The sequence below is a fragment of the Schistocerca cancellata genome, chromosome 8 (assembly GCF_023864275.1).
Source record: "Schistocerca cancellata isolate TAMUIC-IGC-003103 chromosome 8, iqSchCanc2.1, whole genome shotgun sequence".
Taxonomy (NCBI): domain Eukaryota; kingdom Metazoa; phylum Arthropoda; class Insecta; order Orthoptera; family Acrididae; genus Schistocerca; species Schistocerca cancellata.
Window position 1 is genome coordinate 121767734 of NC_064633.1, and position 18611 is coordinate 121786344.

The following is an 18611-nucleotide window of genomic DNA, read 5'->3' on the forward strand; positions in this document are numbered from 1 at the left end:
CAACCGACGTGGTCGCCAGCTTAGGACAGGCGTGCCGTTACCAAAGGTACCTCCGTCGGTCGTCTGCTGCCATAGCCCATTGACGCCAAATTTTGGCGCACTGTCCTAACGGACACGTTCGTCGTACGTCCCACATTTATTTCTGCGGTTATTTCAAGGAGTGTTGCTTGTCTGTTAGCACTGACAACTGTAAGAAAACACCGCTGCTCTCGGTCGTTACGTGAAGGTCTTCAACCACTGCGTTCTCCATGGTGAGCAGTAATTCCTAAAATCTGGTATTCTGGCTCACTCTTGATGCTGATATTGAACTCCGTAACGATTTCTGAAATGGATTCTCCCATGCGTCTAACTCCAACGAGCATTCCGCGTTTAAAGTCTGTTAATTACCGTTGCGCTCCCATAATCATGTCGGAAACCTATCGAGGTAAATAACCTGAGTACAAATGACAGCTCCGCCAATGCACTGCCCTTTTATGTGTGTGCGATACTACCGGCGTCTATGTATGTACTGTACGTATCGTTACTCCATGACTGTTGCTACCTCAGTGTGTGACCCTATGTTATAAAAATGTGTAGTTTCGCCGCCTTTGACTCTCCCGTCAGTATCAATATTTCTTACTTGATATTGTTGAACAGAAGGCAGCCTACGTTAAGTGCGCACATGATATATTCACCTTATACAGGACGGTCCATTGATAGTGACCGGGCCAAGTACCTCACGAAATAAAAGTCAAATGAAAAAACTACAAAGAACGAAACTTGTCTAGGTTGAACGGGGAAACCAGATGGCGCTATTTTTGGCCCGCTAGATGGCGCTGCCATAGGTCAAACGGATATCAACTGCGTTTTTTTTTTAAATAGGAACCCCCATTTTTATTCCATATTCATGTAGTACGTAAAGAAATATGAATGTTTTAGTTGGACCACTTTTTTCGATTTGTGATAGATGGCGCTGTAATAGTCACAAACGTATAAGTACGTGGTATCACGTAACATTCCGCCAGTGCGGACGTTATTTGCTTCGCTATACATTACCCGTGTTAAAATGGACGGTTTACCAATTGCGAAAAAGGTTGATATCGTGTTGATGTATGGCTATTTTGAGCAAAATGCCCAACGGAATTGTGCTATGTAAGCTGCTCGGTATCCTGGACGACATCATCCAACTGTCCGGGCCGCTCGCCGGATAGTTACGTTATTTAAGGAAACAGGAAGTGTTCAGCCACATGTGAAACGTCAACCACGACCTGCAACAAATGATGATGCCCAAGTAGGTGTTTTAGCTCTGTCGATTGCACCAGGAGTTGCATGGCGATGACTTTCAACGTCGTGTACAGCTCTGCCACTGGGCACAAGAGAAATTACGGGACGATGACAGATTTTTTGCACGCGTTCTATTTAGCGACGAAGCGTCATTCATCAACAGCGGTAACGTAAACCGGCATAATATGCGTCTATATTGGGAAGCGGAAAATCCACGATGGCTGCGACAAGTGGAACATCAGTGACCTTGGCGGGTTAATGTATGGTGCGGCATTATGGGAGGAAGGATAATTGGCCTCCATTTTATCGATGGCAATCTAAATGGTGCAATGTATGCTGATTTCCTACGTAATGTTCCACCGATGTTACTACAAGATGTTTCACTGCATGACAGAATGGCGATGTACTTCCAACATGATGGATGTCCGGCACATAGCTCGCGTGCGGTTGAAACGGTATTGAATAGCATATTTTATGACAAGTGGATTGGTCGTCGAAGCACCATACCATGGCCGGCACGTTCACCGGATCTGTCGTCCCCGGATATCTTTCTGTGGGGAAACTTGAAGGATATTTGCTATCGTGATCCACCGACAACGCCTGACAACATGCGTCAGCACATTGCCAATGCGTGTGCGAACATAACGGAAGGCGAACTACTCGCTGTTGAGAGGAATGTCGTTACACGTACTGCCAAATGCATTGAGGTTGACGGACATCATTTTGAGCATTTATTGCATGAATGTGGTATTTACAGGTAATCACGCTGTAACAACATGCGTTCTCAGAAATGATAAGTTCAGAAAGGTACATGTATCACATTGGAACAACGGAAATAAAATGTTGAAACGTACCTGCGTATTATATTTTAATTTAAAAAACCGACCTGTTACCAACTGTTCGTCTAAAATTGTGAGCCATTCGTTTGTGACTATCACAGCGTCATTTATCACAAAGCGAAAAAAGCGGTCCAACTAAGTCATTCATATTTCTTTACGTACTACACGAATATGTAATAAAAATGGGGGTTCCTATTTTGAAAAACGCAGTTGATATCCGTTTGACCTATGTCAGCGCCAACTAGCGGGCCAACTATAGCGCCATCTAGTTTTCTCCTTCAAGCTAGACAAGTTTTGTTCTTTGTAGTTTTTTCGTTTGACGCTTATTTCGTGAGATATTTGGCCCGGTCATGATCAATGGACCACCTTGCATAAGGCCTCATTGATGCCGGTTTGAAAACGCGATGCAAACCTCCACCAAGCCTGATGGAAGTGGTCGATTTCTTGAAAAGTGTAGAAATGTGTTTTCAAGAAGATTTTGGTGTCTATACCTCACATTTCCCATCAGAGGCCATCTCAGTATTCGTGGAAACGCGAGAAGGTCAAGGCAGGCCACCTGCTTGCCGTAAACGTTCCCGTATTTGACTTCTTTTCCAGAACAGAACTAATTCACCTCACATACAATGTTTTTGTTGGAGAAATTGTTTGGGAACTTTCTGGATGGATAGCATATGAACATAAGCCATGGTGCCTGAAATACCAATGAAATTCATAGTTAATAACATAATTAGTAATATTAGCGAAAGAAATTTGCTTCGATTTTAACGTTCTCGTAACAGATCAAAATGGTTCAAATGGCTCTGAGCACTATGGGACTTAACAGCTGTGGTCATCAGTCCCCTAGAACTTAGAACTACTTAAACCTAACTAACCTAAGGACATCACACACATCCATGCCCGAGGCAGGATTCGAACCTGCGACCGTAGCAGTCGCGCGGTTCCGGACTGCGCGCCTAGAACCGCGAGACCACCGCGGCCGGCTCGTAACAGAAATGAGCAACTTGCGACCCTATAAAATCATATGTTCCTATGTCAAATTACTCATATTAAGTATTCTCTGTCTTTAAAAATGCCTGGTGGGAGTTGTACCTACGGAATTATGAAAAGCAGAATAGGAAGCTGATACTAAGAAATGACTTCACCTACTTCACGAGTACGTAAACTGAAGGAACAGTTAGTAATCAAAGAGCTGATGCCGGATTAGTGTTTTGTGTTTAACAAATGAGCGAGTACTGATGGACAGAAAGTCTTGAGCTGCACATACCTTGACTTCGACGTCCCGCCTCGGTTGTCCCACGGAACCTAGCGGCGTAGGCTTTGTATAGTCGCAGCCCATGGTCATGAGCATCTCCGTCATGCCGTACACCTGCGCTACCGTGACGTTGTACTTGCTCTGCACCTCCGCTTGCGTGGCAGGGTCCATCACTGACCCCCCGAACATGATGAACTTCAGTGGAGCCAGGTCGGGCCGGGGATTCATTTTGCATAACTTCACCCCGAGGTATGGAGGCATGGTTGTGTTAACTACCTGCAAACAGTTATTATGATACTTACATTAACTTAGAGTAAAAATGAGGAATGATGTAGTATATATTTTAATAATTTTAAATTTATTAATTAACAGATTCAGTTGCACTGTTTGCGTAGAATTTACCTAGGTTTCAGTGGGTATACCCCAACATTCTTCAGAATAATAGCAACTACCGTGTTTCCATAGTGGACCTCGTCAAGCTTAGGTTTCAGGCTATTCTCAAGTGATTCAGCAGGCCGTCGTGGTATTACTTCAGAATTTGAACAATATTTCTTGTGTATATCACCGACTTAAATAAACTGTTTGGACATGTTCGCTGAGTTTAATAAAATATGATAAATCGTATCATGCACTTGACACTTTTGCTCTATGTCCCCTAAACAACTATCAAGAGACAAAATCAGTTACAAGCATTTATTTCATTCAGAATATACTGAAGACACTTTTATATATTTTACAGGTTCTGTAGGAAGAGAAGGCAATGGAAACCACTGCATTAAAGACACGTAACGTGTATCCACAGGACATGTGGCCTGTATTTGAAGAAGTGTCATGATGATCTCTCCATTGGCAAAAGATTCCGGAATAGTCCCCCATTCGGATCTCCGGGCGGGGACTGCCAAGGGGGAGGTTACCATGAGAAAAAGATTGAATAATCAACGAAAGGACGACGTTCTACGAGTCGGGGCGTGGAATGTCAGAAGCTTGAACGTGGTAGGGAAACTAGAAAATCTGAAAAGGGAAATGCAAAGGCTCAATCTAGATATAGTAGGGGTCAGTGAACTGAAGTGGAAGGAAGACAAGGATTTCTGGTCAGATGAGTATCGGGTAATATCAACAGCAGCAGAAAATGGTATAACAGGTGTAGGATTCGTTATGAATAGGAAGGTAGGGCAGAGGGTGTGTTACTGTGAACAGTTCAGTGACCGGGTTGTTCTAATCAGAATCGACAGCAGACCAACACCGACAACGATAGTTCAGGTATACATGCCGACGTCGCAAGCTGAAGATGAACAGATAGAAAGTGTATGAGGATATTGAAAGGGTAATGCAGTATGTAAAGGGGGACGAAAATCTAAAAGTCATGGGCGACTGGAATGCAGTTGTAGGGGAAGGAGTAGAAGAAAAGGTTACAGGAGAATATGGGCTTGGGACAAGGAATGAAAGAGGAGAAAGACTAATTGAGTTCTGTAACAGGTTTCAGCTAGTAATAGCGAATGCCCTGTTCAAGAATCACAAGAGGAGGAGGTATACATGGAAAAGACCGGGAGATACGGGAAGATTTCAATTAGATTACATCATAGTCAGACAGAGATTCCGAAATCAGATACTGGATTGTAAGGCGTACCCAGGAGCAGATATAGACTCAGATCACAATATAGTAGTGATGAAGAGTAGGCTGAAGTTCAAGACATTAGTCAGGAAGAATCAATACGCAAAGAAGTGGGATACGGAAGTACTAAGGAATGACAAGATACGTTTGAAGTTCTCTAACGCTATAGATACAGCAATAAGGAATAGCGCAGTAGGCAGTACAGTTGAAGAGGAATGGACATCTCTAAAAAGGGCCATCACAGAAGTTGGGAAGGAAAACGTAGGTACAAAGAAGGTAGCTGCGAAGAAACCATGGGTAACAGAAGAAATACTTCAGTTAATTGATGAAAGGAGGAAGTGCAAACATGTTCCGGGAAAATCAGGAATACAGAAATACAAGTCGCTGAGGAATGAAATATATAGAAAGTGCAGGGAAGCTAAGACGAAATGGCTGCAGGAAAAATGTGAAGACATCGAAAAAGATATGATTGTCGGAAGGACAGACTCAGCATACAGGAAAGTCAAAACAACCTTTGGTGGTAACATTAAGAGTGCAACGGGAATTCCACTGTTAAATGCAGAGGAGAGAGCAGATAGGTGGAAAGAATACATTGAAAGCCTCTATGAGGGTGAAGATTTGTCTGATGTGATAGAAGAAGAAACAGTAGTCGATTTAGAAGAGATAGGGGCTCCAGTATTAGAATCGGAATTTAAAAGAGCTTTCGAGGACTTACGGTCAAATATGGCAGAAGGGATAGATACCATTCCGTCAATATTTCTAAAATCATTGGGAGAAGTGGCAACAAAACGACTATCCACGTTGGTGTGTAGAATATATGAGTCTGGCGATATACCATCTGACTTTCGGAAAAGCATCATCCACACAATTCCGAAGACGGCAAGAGCTGACAAGTGAGAGAATTACCGCACAATCAGCTTAACAGCTCATGCATCGAAGCTGCTTACAAGAATAATATACAGAAGAATGGAAAAGAAAATTGAGAATGCGCTAGGTGACGATTAGTTTGCCTTAGGGAAAAGTAAAGGGTCGAAAGAGGCAATTCTGACGTTATGGCTAATAATGGAAGCAAGGCTAAAGAAAAATCAAGACACTTTCATAGGATTTGTCGCCCTGGAAAAAGCGTTCGACAATATAAAATGGTGCTAGCTGTTCCAGATTCTGAAAAAAGTAGGGTCAGCTATAGGGAGAGACGGGTCATATACAATATGTACAACAACCAAGAGGGAATAATAAGAGTGGACGAGCAAGAACGAAGTGCTCGTGTTAAGAAGGGTGTAAGACAAGGCTGTAGCCTTTCGCCCCTACTCTTCAATCTGTACATCGAGGAAGCAATGATGGAAATAAAAGAAAGGTTCAGGAGTGGAATTAAAATACAAGGTGAAAGGATATCAATGATACGATTCGCTGATGACATTGCTATCCTGAGTGAAAGTGAAGAAGAATTAAATGATCTGCTGAACGGAATGAACAGTCTAATGAGTACACAGTATGGTTTGAGAGTAAATCGGAGAATGACGAAGGTAATGAGAAGTAGTAGAAATGAGATCAGCGAGAAACTTAACATCAGGATTGATGGTCACGAAGTCAATGAAGTTAAGGAATTCTGCTACCTACGCAGTAAAATAACCAATGACGGACGGAGCGAGGAGGACATCAAAAGCAGACTCGCTATGGCAAAAAAGGCATTTCTGGCCAAGAGAAGTCTACTAATATCAAATACCGGCCTTAATTTGAGGAAGAAATTTCTGAGGATGTACGTCTGGAGTACAGCACTGTATGGTAGTGAAACATGGACTGTGGGAAAACCGGAACAGAAGAGAATCAAAGCATTTGAGATGTGGTGCTATAGACGAATGTTGAAAATTAGGTGGACTGATTAAGTAAGGAATGAGGAGGTTCTACGCAGAATCGGAGAGGAAAGGAATATGTGGAAAACACTGATAAGGAGAAGGGACAGGATGATAGGACATCTGCTAAGACATGAGGAAATGACTTCCATGGTACTAGAGGGAGCTGTAGAGGGCAAAAACTGTAGAGGAAGACATTGGAATACGTCAAGCAAATAATTGAGGACGTAGGTTGCAAGTGCTACTCTGAGATGAAGAGGTTAGCACAGGAAAGGAATTCGTGGCGGGCCGCATCAAACCAGTCAGTAGACTGATGACCAAAAAAGAAAAAAAAAGGAAGAGAATAGGTTTTGTACTGTTTAAAGTGAAAAGTAAAACAATGTTTTAGGAAGCTGAAACGCCAACCTACGTATAGCAAAGTAAGGAAGGTTATAGAATGTATGAACGTAATATGTTACCCATTGCGTTTGACCGCAATGTCATGGAAGAATTCGCTCTTAATTGCTGAACTACTACAATCCTTAATTTCGCTACATCAGAAATGGGGAAGAGGTATGTGCCATCACCAGCCAAACTTCAGAAGCTGCGCCATAGTTTTGATACTAAGTTTCTCCTTTAAAGTGAATTGGTAATGTTGAGGAAACTGTTGCCAACAGGTTTCGCAGGTCCTGAGTTCAACCCAAAACTGAAGACAGGGAATAGGCTTGCAACTAGCGACAGGTAATAGCATATGACACCAGGCTTTAGAGCCAACGGACTTGCCGAATTGGAAAAATCGGTCCTCGTCCTATAACCGACCTTAAGAAACCTCGGGTCCGATTATTAGTTAGATGGGTACCCTCTGGAGTACGCCAGGCGCCATTGGCTCACAGACACTTAAGTCAGCAAAGTGGCGTTCAATTGTGAAGACTTGGCACCAAGACAGTGGCCATACGGCGTTGTTATTACGTCAGTGTTTGGTTCGAAGGAGAAATTCAATCAAGCATAAAGAACATGAGAGTAAACAAATATAAAACTCCTCCCACAACAGCAACTGGATGACTCACAAACACGAAAATCTAAATTGTAATCGAAATAGTAGCTATGGCGTCAATAGCGGCAGTCCATCAACACAGTAATGGGAAAGATGATTGCGTACAATTCCTGGTCAGCTGAAAACCTGTCGGCATGAGTTGCAGAGTCTGACGTCGGATTCGATCAACTTTATTTCCCAAACGTTAACCACTCAGCACCGACACAAAAACTGTAAGTATCATTCGCAGTTACATACAGTAGAGAGTTACGAGCATGATGTGACTGCCATGGCTGTGTGAAATAATTTTAATTTAACTGTATATAGTCATGAGCAACTGAAGTGGAGACACGCACTACCCAACTTTACCGTCTGTCGCGTTGCGATACCGACACCGAAAGCGGTGGAGTGTCACCGTGACCCCTCAACGAAAGTCGACATATAACTGACAAAGATCGGCGTATGTCCTACCTCAAGTCATTCGGACATCATTCGGAGCTGATACGATAGTGCACTGTTTACGGGGTCATGTAATTCAATAAAGGATGGAAAGTAACGAAGGAGTTAAGAAAGATTATCGTGTAAAGACGAGGTCATGAAAGACTAAGCACAAACTCATACCGTGTGTGTGTGAAATCTTATGGGACTAAACTGCTAAGGTCATCAGTCCCTAAGCTTACACACTACTTAACCTAAATTATCCTAAGGACAAACACACACACTTATGCCCGAGGGAGGACTCGAACCTCCACCGGGACCAGCCACAAAGTCCATCACTGCAGCGCCCAGACCGCTCGGCTAATCCCGCGCGGTCAGAAACTCATACTGAGGAACGACGGAGAACGGAATCGGCCGTATCTTTTCGAGAGGAACCGTCCAAGCATTTGCCTTAAGCTGTGTAGGGAAACCACCGGAAAATACAAATGCGTAACTCCTGGAAGAAGATTAGAACCCTTTTTCACGAATACGAATTTACTGTGTTACCACTGAGTCTCAACGGCTGGCTGCGCATGATCACATTTTCGGTGATTGTATCTTCCGGATGTGAGAGATGGCGAAAGACCTACCTGTGGTCCGATTTTTAAACCATATAAAAATCTACACGAGTCTATCTGAATAACACAAACAACTAATCGGTGTATTAAGACAAGAAGCATAGTTATTTCCTCGTGGTAAAAGGAGACTTTTGGTGTGGTCGAAGAGACACTAAGGCTTACGACACGCTTGTGAAGGAGGAATTGGACAACTAAGTACTACGTGTAGGCCCAATCTAGAAAGTGAGGCTGCGAGTTACATCCAGTTGGAAAAGAAAACTGCGCCTTTCCTAGCGTCATGCCAAATACTGCCGAGCGTTCCATTACGACCGTGGTATCTCCCTGACGAGTATCTCAGGAAGTTTTTAGTGGCGATATTCCGCTTCCTTCAACATTAGACAGCGCCTCCAGCGGAAACCCTGGACTGAATCACGTGCAAGAACGGCTGGCATTAGTGATTGAAGCCTGTCGGAGTGGCCGAGGGGTTCTAGGCGCTACGGTCTGGCACCGCGCGACCACTACGGTCACAGGTTCGAATCTTGCCTCGGCATGGATGTGTGTGACTTCCTTAGGTTAGTTAGGTTTAAGTAGTTCTAAGTTCTAGAGGACTGATGACCTCAGAAGTTAAGTCCCATAGTGCTCAGAGCCATTTAAAATTTTTTTAGTGATTGCAAACCACATGTCGTTTCGAATCCAGTTAAACATGAACAATAATTACCTATTAGTACGAAGTACAAACTATATTTATTGCGGGTTCACAGTCTCGGAAAATTCTCTGAAAGACACCATTTTTGATGACTGATCATACGTTTATTAAAAATCCACCAATTGCAGTGTCAACTATTTGGTCGTTTTCAAGTGAGTAACAACTGCAAACAGTACATACACTGCGTTAAACGTACTGTTAAGATGCTGCATACGTATCTGACAGTAGGGTTCGAGAAAATCGATTGAAAGAGACAATATATCACTTACGTGCTGTAAAAATGACAGGTAGTCCTCAGTAAAAGCAATAAAAATCATATGAGTCTCTAGTGTACGTGTCAACCACAGACACACACACTACCTAAAGAAAGCATAAAATGCTTTAATATGTTACGAGAATGCAATGTAAAACACACAAATGATTGCAACACTGTTCGCTAAATTTACCGTTATGTCACAGACGAAATATCAGCACATGAAATAAAAATCTTGCTTGCAGCACATCAGTGGGGTAGCGAACATAACTGGCACCCGCGATAACACCACTGCCAAACCCCCACCCCCCTCCTTACGTGCATCGGGGCACAACACAAAACACAGTGTTGGCAGCCCAGCCCCCCCTCCTCCTCCTCTCCTCACGGCCTGGGGAACCTGGTACGACACTACATTTTACTGACACTCCCCCTCCCCCTCTAGAAACACATATAGCAATATGCACAATTTAATTTGATAATAATATATTTTCCGTAAAATCTTGTTTGTCTTGGAGATCAATTGGCGCCCCTCTGCAAGTGGAACCCAGCACATGATAGGCTCCCCCTTGCACACACACCCTCCCCTCCCCCCCCACCCCCGCCCGACAGCTTGCAACGCCACTGCTGCACATATCAGTGACAACATTTGATTGAGGATGTTGCTCTTTTACCGTGTTTGAAATGGTGATTGTGCTTGTGTAAAAAGTATTTACATTTCTTTACGACGTTACGCATGGACGTGGCCCATACTGTACACTCCTTCCTATAAGTAAGATGTTATATGGCGTGTTCATTGCAGCATTATGAAGTGTTATACACATGCTCAAATGAATGAGATTCCATAGTATGTATGGCTGCTTTTTTATGCTTTTCTGTTTATGCTTTTGTGTCATGATATTTTTTTATTTTAATTGACTTTTTAACTGACATGTTCCTTGTATTATCATGAAGTGCCTTACTTGTTACACTACTGGCCATTAAAATTGCTACACCACGACGATGACGTGTTACAGACGCGAAATTTAACCGACAGGAAGAAGATGCTGTGATATGTAAATAATTAGCTTTTCAGAGCACTCACACAAAGTTGGCGCCGGTGGCGACACCTACTACCTGCTGACATGAGGAATGTTTCCAACCGATTTCTCATACACAAACAGCAATTGACCGGCGTTGCCTGGTGAAACGTTGTTGTGATGCCTCGTGTAAGGAGGAGAAATGCGGACCCGCCTTTGATAAAGGTCGGATTGTAGCCTGTCGCAATTGCGATTTATCGTAACGCGATATTGCTGCTCGCGTTGGTCGAGATCCAATGACTGTTAGCGGAATATGGAATCGGTGCGTTCAGGAGGGTAATACGGAACGCCGTGCTGGATCCCAACGGTCTCGTATCACTAGCAGTCGAGATGACAGGCATCTTATCCGCTTGGCTGTAACGGATCATGCAGCCACGTCTCGAACCCTGAGTCAACAGATGGGGTCGTTTGCAACACAACAACCATCTGCACGAACAGTTCGACGACGTTTGCAGCAGCATGAACTGTCAACTCGGAGACCATGGCTGCGGTTACCCTTGACGCTTTGACATTTTGCAACTATGTGTTGTTATTGCATATGTCTTCACAATTATGTGCTGCTGAAGGTATTCGCTCGTTTATGGGTATGTGCGTTTCTTGTCTGATTTTATTTTTACCGATGTTAATAAAGTTTAATTGACCTCGTTTTTTCATCACCGTAAGATTAGGACCTACGAGTATATTTATCTATGCTGGCAGAAGTTGTGTATGAGGACGCCTGCGTGAAGGGCCGGCGTTCTAGTCTTTGGAGATGGCCTATGTTGGCTGGAGCTCTTTTCCACCTGTTTTTGACCTACACTGTTCGTTAACCGACATGTGCAGTGATCATTCTCTTTTACGTGCACTTATCCTGTCTGTCAAGTAACAGTAAATTTAGTGAAGAATGATGCACTTATTTGTGCGATTTAGTACGCGTCTCCGTAGCGTAATGACGCATTATATACTATATTTAGATGGTGTATATGACCAGGTTGGCACGAGCACTAGAGTCTGACATGATTTTATTCATTTTACTGATGTGTATTGCAGTGTTTACAGCACGCAACTAATTATTTCGGTATATTGGTAATTTTTACTTATGCACCGTCTGACAGCAGCTGAATAAAACACCATTTTAGTGCCATACGCGTTTCACCTATATTTTATGCAAGGCATCATCAGTGGCCTGGAATATGTACATATGTTAGCTATTTAATTTACATTTTTGTCACTGTGCCTATAGGTTGTAAACAGTTCTGGTGGTCGGTATTTCCTATTAAGTAGTAATGTTTTGAACTGTACTTACAGGTTGCGTGGACAATTTCTTACATATTACGCTCCTGTTGCATTTTTGGTGTTGTTCTTCTTCTTACGAATGCCAATTTGCGGTTTTTTTCACGCATACCACAGCACTATGAACTGAACGCTCGTTTTAATGCGATGTTTTGGTTTCTGTTGCTGACTGTCAAATGTTTTTGCGAAAGATCGAATGTTATTGCCAAACTTATGAGTGTAATTATTGAAGTATCTGTGGTCTGTTCGTGTATGCATTTGTGTGTGCGTTTGTGTATATATGTGTGTGTGTGTCTGAGTGTGTGTGTGTGTGTGTGTGTGTGTGTGTGTGTGTGTGTGTGTGTGTGTGGTGTGATTATTATTATTTTTTGTGCTCTGTGTGTGTGTGTGTATGTGTGTATTTTCGTGTGGTATAATTTTTGTGAGTGTGTGTGTGTGTGTGTGTGTGTGTGTGTGTGTGTGTGTGTGTGTCCAGATGGAGTGGGGAATAATTTTATTGTTTTATATTATCATTTCCTTTATTAAGTGTAGTAGGGAGCCTGTGTTGATGTGTGTTTGTTCATTTATCACATGTTTGTTTTCTGCTATGGCTTTCTGGAATTCCAACAATCAGGAATATATAAACTCGAATGTCAAAGTTGTGATGCAGTATACATAGGCATGACATGCTGGAATTTTGAAAGAAGATACAAAGAACATATCAGATGTTGGAAGTATGAAACAAACCATTCCACATTTGAAGAGCATTTAAAACACTATAACCATCATCCTACAAACATGGAACACGAAATCAAAATAATGAGAATAAGCAACCATGACAAACATCTTATACAAACGGAAGAAAACTTCCACATCCAGAAAGCCATAGCAGAAAACAAACATGTTATAAATGAACAAACACACATCAACACAGGCTCCCTACTACACTTAATAAAGGAAATGATAACATAAAACAAAAAAACTCTTCCCCACACCATCTGGACACAACCACACACACAACAAAAAATTATACCACACCAAAATACACACACACACACACATAAGCAGAGACAATAAAAATATACCACACCACAACACACACACACACACACACACACACACACACATACACAGAGCACAAAAAAAATTAATAATCACACCAAGACACACACACACATACATACACAAACGCACACACAAATGCATACACGAACAGACCACAGATACTCCAATAATTACTCTCATAAGTTTGGCAATAACATTCGATCTTTGGCAAAAACATTTGATAGTCAGCAACAGAAACCAAAACATTGCATTAAAACAAGAGTTCAGTTCATAGTGCTGCGGTATGCGGGAAAAAACCGCAAATTGGCATTCATAAGAAGAAGAACAACACCAAAAATGCAACAGGAGCGTAATATGTAAGAAATTGTCCACGCAACCTGTAAGTACAGTTCAAAACATTATTACTTATTAGGAAATACCAACTACCAGAACTGTTTATAACCTATAGGCACAGTGACAAAAATGTAAATTAAAAAGCTAACATATACACATATTCCAGGCCACTGATGATGCCTTGCAGAAAATAAAGGCGAAACGCGTATGGCACTAAAATGGTGTTTTATTCAGTTGCTGTCAGACGGTGCATAAGTAAAAATTACCAATATACCGTAATATTACACGCAACTGAGGAAGACAGGACTACAAAAGTTGAACTAATTATTTGTCTCTTTTAATCAAGATTTTCGTGACTCCACCGCAAGAAATGTATGTCTTATGTTAATTGTATCTTTAAATCTGTATCTATACTGCTTGCAGTTTTTATCCAGTAGAAAATGAGCGAAAGACTGAAACTGCAAAAGTGGATCTTTGACAAACTTACAGTCAATGGGCGAAAGGTTCGCTATGTCACAAAAGTCTTTTGTTTCATTTATTTTCTTTCGCAAGCTAGTTTCAGCGACAATATCAACATCACCATCAGTGTTTTTTTTTTACTCTAAAACATGCTAAATTAGCTTTGTTATAAACATTACTGTTTGGTTCCAAATATTGTATTTTGTGAATACTTTTACTATGCCTTATTTAATTAAGGTCACGGATTGTTTTCTCCATTTGTTGCTGTCGTTTCCGACATATTTGCCGTGTTTAGTTTCCTTTTCTTCGGCATCCAGCATGTCATCTGCAACTGTATAAGTGGCTGTTATTAGCAAATATGAAAAAAATGAACCTATATTCGTCAGCGTTATGCTATTGGGAACTGCGGTTGTTTTATAGATACAGCTTTGGTGCCGACTACTTTGTTACGTATTTTCTCATGTACTCATGTTCTTTGGACGCCTTGCAGCTGCTTTTGAACACAGAAAAACGTAACTTTTACAAAATTCAAAACATTACACCAACATTCGGTTCGTGCGTGTCGCAAGAATCTTGTGAGAATGTTTTGAAAACTGTAGCAAGAGTTCTGACGACTTGTGTGTGTGTGTGTGTGTGTGTGTGTGTGTGTGTGTGTGTGTTTTGGCGCTGTTCTGTGGCCTGTGTCAGTTCCCCTGAAGACAAAGATGGTGTTAAAGTGTTGTTTAAGTGTTGTTTTTCATTTATTACGTTTTTCCCATCCGCTACAACCTTTTGTATGTAATACTTTCTTTGAGTTGTTTTTGGTGTAAATTGTTGCCGTGTCACAATTTAATTTATGTAATACATCCTTTTCGATATCAACGTATTAGAAAATCTGTGAATGGATGATGTCCAAGGCCCACCACATGCCGTGTGATTTTTGATGCAGACGAGATTAATCAACGGCAATGGTAACTTTCCAGACAACTTGTTTTTCCATGTTTCAAGCCTCCAATTACGTTGTTATCGCCCGCATCTCGTTGTCGTGCGGTAGCGTTCTCGCTTCCCACGCCCGGGTTCTCGGGTTCGATTCTCGGCGGGGTCAGGGATTTTCTCTGCCTCGTGATGGCTGGGTGTTGTGTGCTGTCCTTAGGTTAGTTAGGTTTAAGTAGTTCTAAGTTCTAGGGGACTGATGACCATAGATGTTAAGTCCCATAGTGCTCAGAGCCATTTGAACCGTTGTTATCTCGTAACCGCAATGACCTCTGTCACCTGTGACATAAGGGGAGGGGGTCTGCATCTTCCCCTATAGCGAGGACCTTGTTTGCGGATGATATGGCTTTCGCATACCAGCAATGAACTGGCGAGCAGGATGCTCCTCTGTAACCCGTCTCTCTACAGCTGCATCGAGCGGTAGTTGACGGTGACGTCTGTAATTATCACTCCAGAATCGGCTGGTTACCCGGAACAGAGATCCTCGTGATGCATTCTGGACAGACTGGGGCATGGAAAGCCAAGAGACTGTCCGATCTCACATTTGGAGTAGTCCACGTGTCGCAAATAGATGACTGGCCTAACATCACGTGTCTTGTTGTTCTGCATTCGACTGTCGCGCCGAAACCGATGCGAGATAAAATTGAAATTAAAGTCACATAGCACGGGCTAGCACTCGCATTCGCAGGCGATCTCTCTCTCCAATTCAGCATTTATTTCTAATTCTATCGATCACATGTACATATTTGTAGAAATCAAACTTAAGTTAAAGGAACTTACGTTGTACTCTCGCAGGACCTTTAGAAACAGCTGTTCGTTGAATCTGAGCAAGGCAACGATCTTAGCCCCAGAGTTGAGGCACAGTAAATGCACCATTATTGACGAAACCCAGAAGACAGGCGACATAAGCAGGAACGAGCCAAAAGCAGCGTTTATCATCATTCCTTCCTCGCTGTAAATAAGAAAACAGCATTTCAGTGTTAACCACACAGTGACTTTTATTTTCTAGCCATTACAATAAGCAATAACCAGCTGACAAGGCCGCACAGGAATGGTTTTGTAGTCAAAAATTTGCGTTAGCAAGATTCAGAGGAAAGGGCTGCGCATTTAATCTGAATGATACTTTTTGGTAGCAGAAGAATCAAAATAGCGGCCCTGTAAGAATAAAGCTCGGTTCAGGAGCTCTTGAGCGACGCTGGAATTGTGAGGAAGTTGGGAAAAGAGGAGCTCAGTGGGGCACAAAATGGGACAGCGATTTGGAAAGATAAAATGCAGGTTAGAATTTAACGTCTCGTCAGTCACGTTTGGAACTGGTTCTTCCTAAACAAAAGTAGTTTCTTCACATAGCCTCAACCTCGCTTGATGGATATGTGTCTGAGAAACATTTGAAGTCACTCTCTTTCGATGCCTGTCTCTGTAAGTTTCATTCCACGGACCATTGGACGCGATGAAGATTAGGTGCAACTATAAAAAGCAGATATTCTACAATACTAGAACTACCGACGTAGCAACTAACAATGAAATATTTTAAACAGAGGAGCGCCTCTAGATATGTTATTTAGGCTATAGGGTCCATTACAATGAAGTGTCAGAGATATGAGAGTTGCCTGTAAACCACTCCGTTCGATGGTCTTACGTTAGGCTTAGTTCATGGAATCATCACTATAAAAAAGAATAATCTTCCCGAAGTTTTAAAATTACTTATTTCGGTCAAGAAAGGTGTTCGTGGTTCATCATCACATGTTTTCGATAACTTGCTAGCAGTCCTAAAAAGATTAACTACTAATAAGGTGCCGTTTAAGAGGAGCATTAAAGATTTACTGGTGGCCAGCTCCTTCTACTATGTTGACGAATTCCTTAGCAGAGCAAACTGTTGTGTATAGATTATTAATAACAACAAATCATGTGAGTGTTACATAAAATCAGACTTCCGTACGTCGTCAGTGTCGTAGTGTGATAAAAATAAATAAGTTTTGTACTCTGACTTTCTCTTCCATTATGCATGGCCACAATAACCTAAGAGTTATCTTATCCACCTTAGTTTCTTCCACATGGCATGTATTGTCATGCTATTGCCGTTTTGATGAAAATATGTTTAAAGTTTCTTTGATTCATTCCACTTCCATGACGAACAATTCACTCTGGATCTGTGGAAGGTGTGGTGTCACCCAAAGATCGCTGGGGCACGCCAAAGTTAGCAACATGCTTCGATACCACAGACATCAGCGATTTGTTGCTGCAATGCGCAACGACGGATGGGAGAGGCTGAAGACGGCACGCCCCTTTTCTCAAAAAAAAAAAAAAAAAAGGCTCTGAGCGCTATGGGACTTAACATCTCAGGTCATCAGTCCCCTAGAACTTAGAACTAGTTAAACCGAACTAACCTAAGGACATCACACACATCGATGCCCGAGGCAGGATTCGAAACTGCGACCGTAGCAGTCGCGCGGTTCCGGACTGAAGCGCCTGAAACCGCTCGGCCACTGCGGCCTGCCCCTTTTCTCAGCACAGCAGCATGGAGGTCAATATACAGGGTGTATCAAAAAGAATCATCCGATTTAAAAAAAAAAAATCATAACTGTTATGGTTTTTGAGACATGTACGTGAACAACGTACTGTTGGAAAGAGCAGACTCTCGAGTTTTACGTGGTTCCCGCTAGGTAGCAGCAGCGTGTGCCCTCTTCAGTTCTAGTAAAGATGGCGCCGTGACAACAGAAAGCGTCTTGTGTTCTACATTTCTACGTTTTGCGCGAGTGTGGGTCAGTAATAACTATTCAGCATGACTTTCGTACCAGGTATGGTGAGGATCCTCCTACAGCACAGAGCATTAGACAATGGCATGAACAATCTCAACAAACAGGCACTGTGGGTAAAGGCAAATCGCCGGGCACTCCCCGAGTGTCTGACGCAGACGTCGAACGCACCTGCCATAGTTTCACAAGGATTCCGCAGAATTGCGTTCGGTCCCAGCGGAGGTTCGAGTCCTCCCTCGGCCATGGGTGTGTGTGTGTTTGTCTTTAGGATAATTTGGGTTAAGTAGTGTGTAAGCTGAGGGACTGATGACCTTATCAGTTAAGTCCCATAAGATTTCACACACATTTGAACATTTGAAGTGTTGTGGGTTGGCAGGAGAGCCAACACCGGGTTAATAGAGGAAGCCGAAAGGCACGCGTTTTAGCTCACGCAGGCTGGCGTGAGGCCTGGAACAGGACAAGGAAATTAGACTTTCGAAAAAAAAACGGACGTAGCTGGTAGAATACTTAACTTTAATCCATTAATGATGAGCGTAGCTCTTGACTGTACATGATTCAGTATCAATAGTAACTGGTAATGGCGACTTGCTAGGTCGTAGCAAATGACGTAGCTGAAGGCTATGCTAACTATCGTCTCGGCAAATGAGAGCGTATTTTGTCAGTGAACCATCGCTAGCAAAGTCGGTTGTACAACTAGGGCGAGTGATAGAAAGTCTCTCTAGACCTGCCGTGTGGCGGCGCTCGGTCTGCAGTCACTGATAGTGGCGACACGCGGGTTCGACGTATACTAACGGACCGCGGCTGATTTAAAGGCTACCACCTAGCAAGTGTGGTGTCTGCCGGTGACACCACATGAAGAATTCCCTTCGCTGTGGAGCTCG

At 42.6% G+C, this 18611-nt stretch overlaps 1 protein-coding gene across 1 annotated transcript in view; it reads right to left on the reverse strand.

Moving 5' to 3' along the window:
* LOC126095413 (uncharacterized) overlaps nt 1–18611 on the reverse strand; it is a 76446-nt gene that overhangs the window by 20828 nt on the left and 37007 nt on the right. The window contains exons 4-5 of the mRNA XM_049910211.1: nt 15758–15929; nt 3367–3630 (exon numbers count right to left, since the gene is read on the reverse strand). Of these exons, the coding sequence (XP_049766168.1) occupies nt 3367–3630; nt 15758–15929 (436 nt within the window). The remainder of the gene's footprint in view (nt 1–3366; nt 3631–15757; nt 15930–18611) is intronic.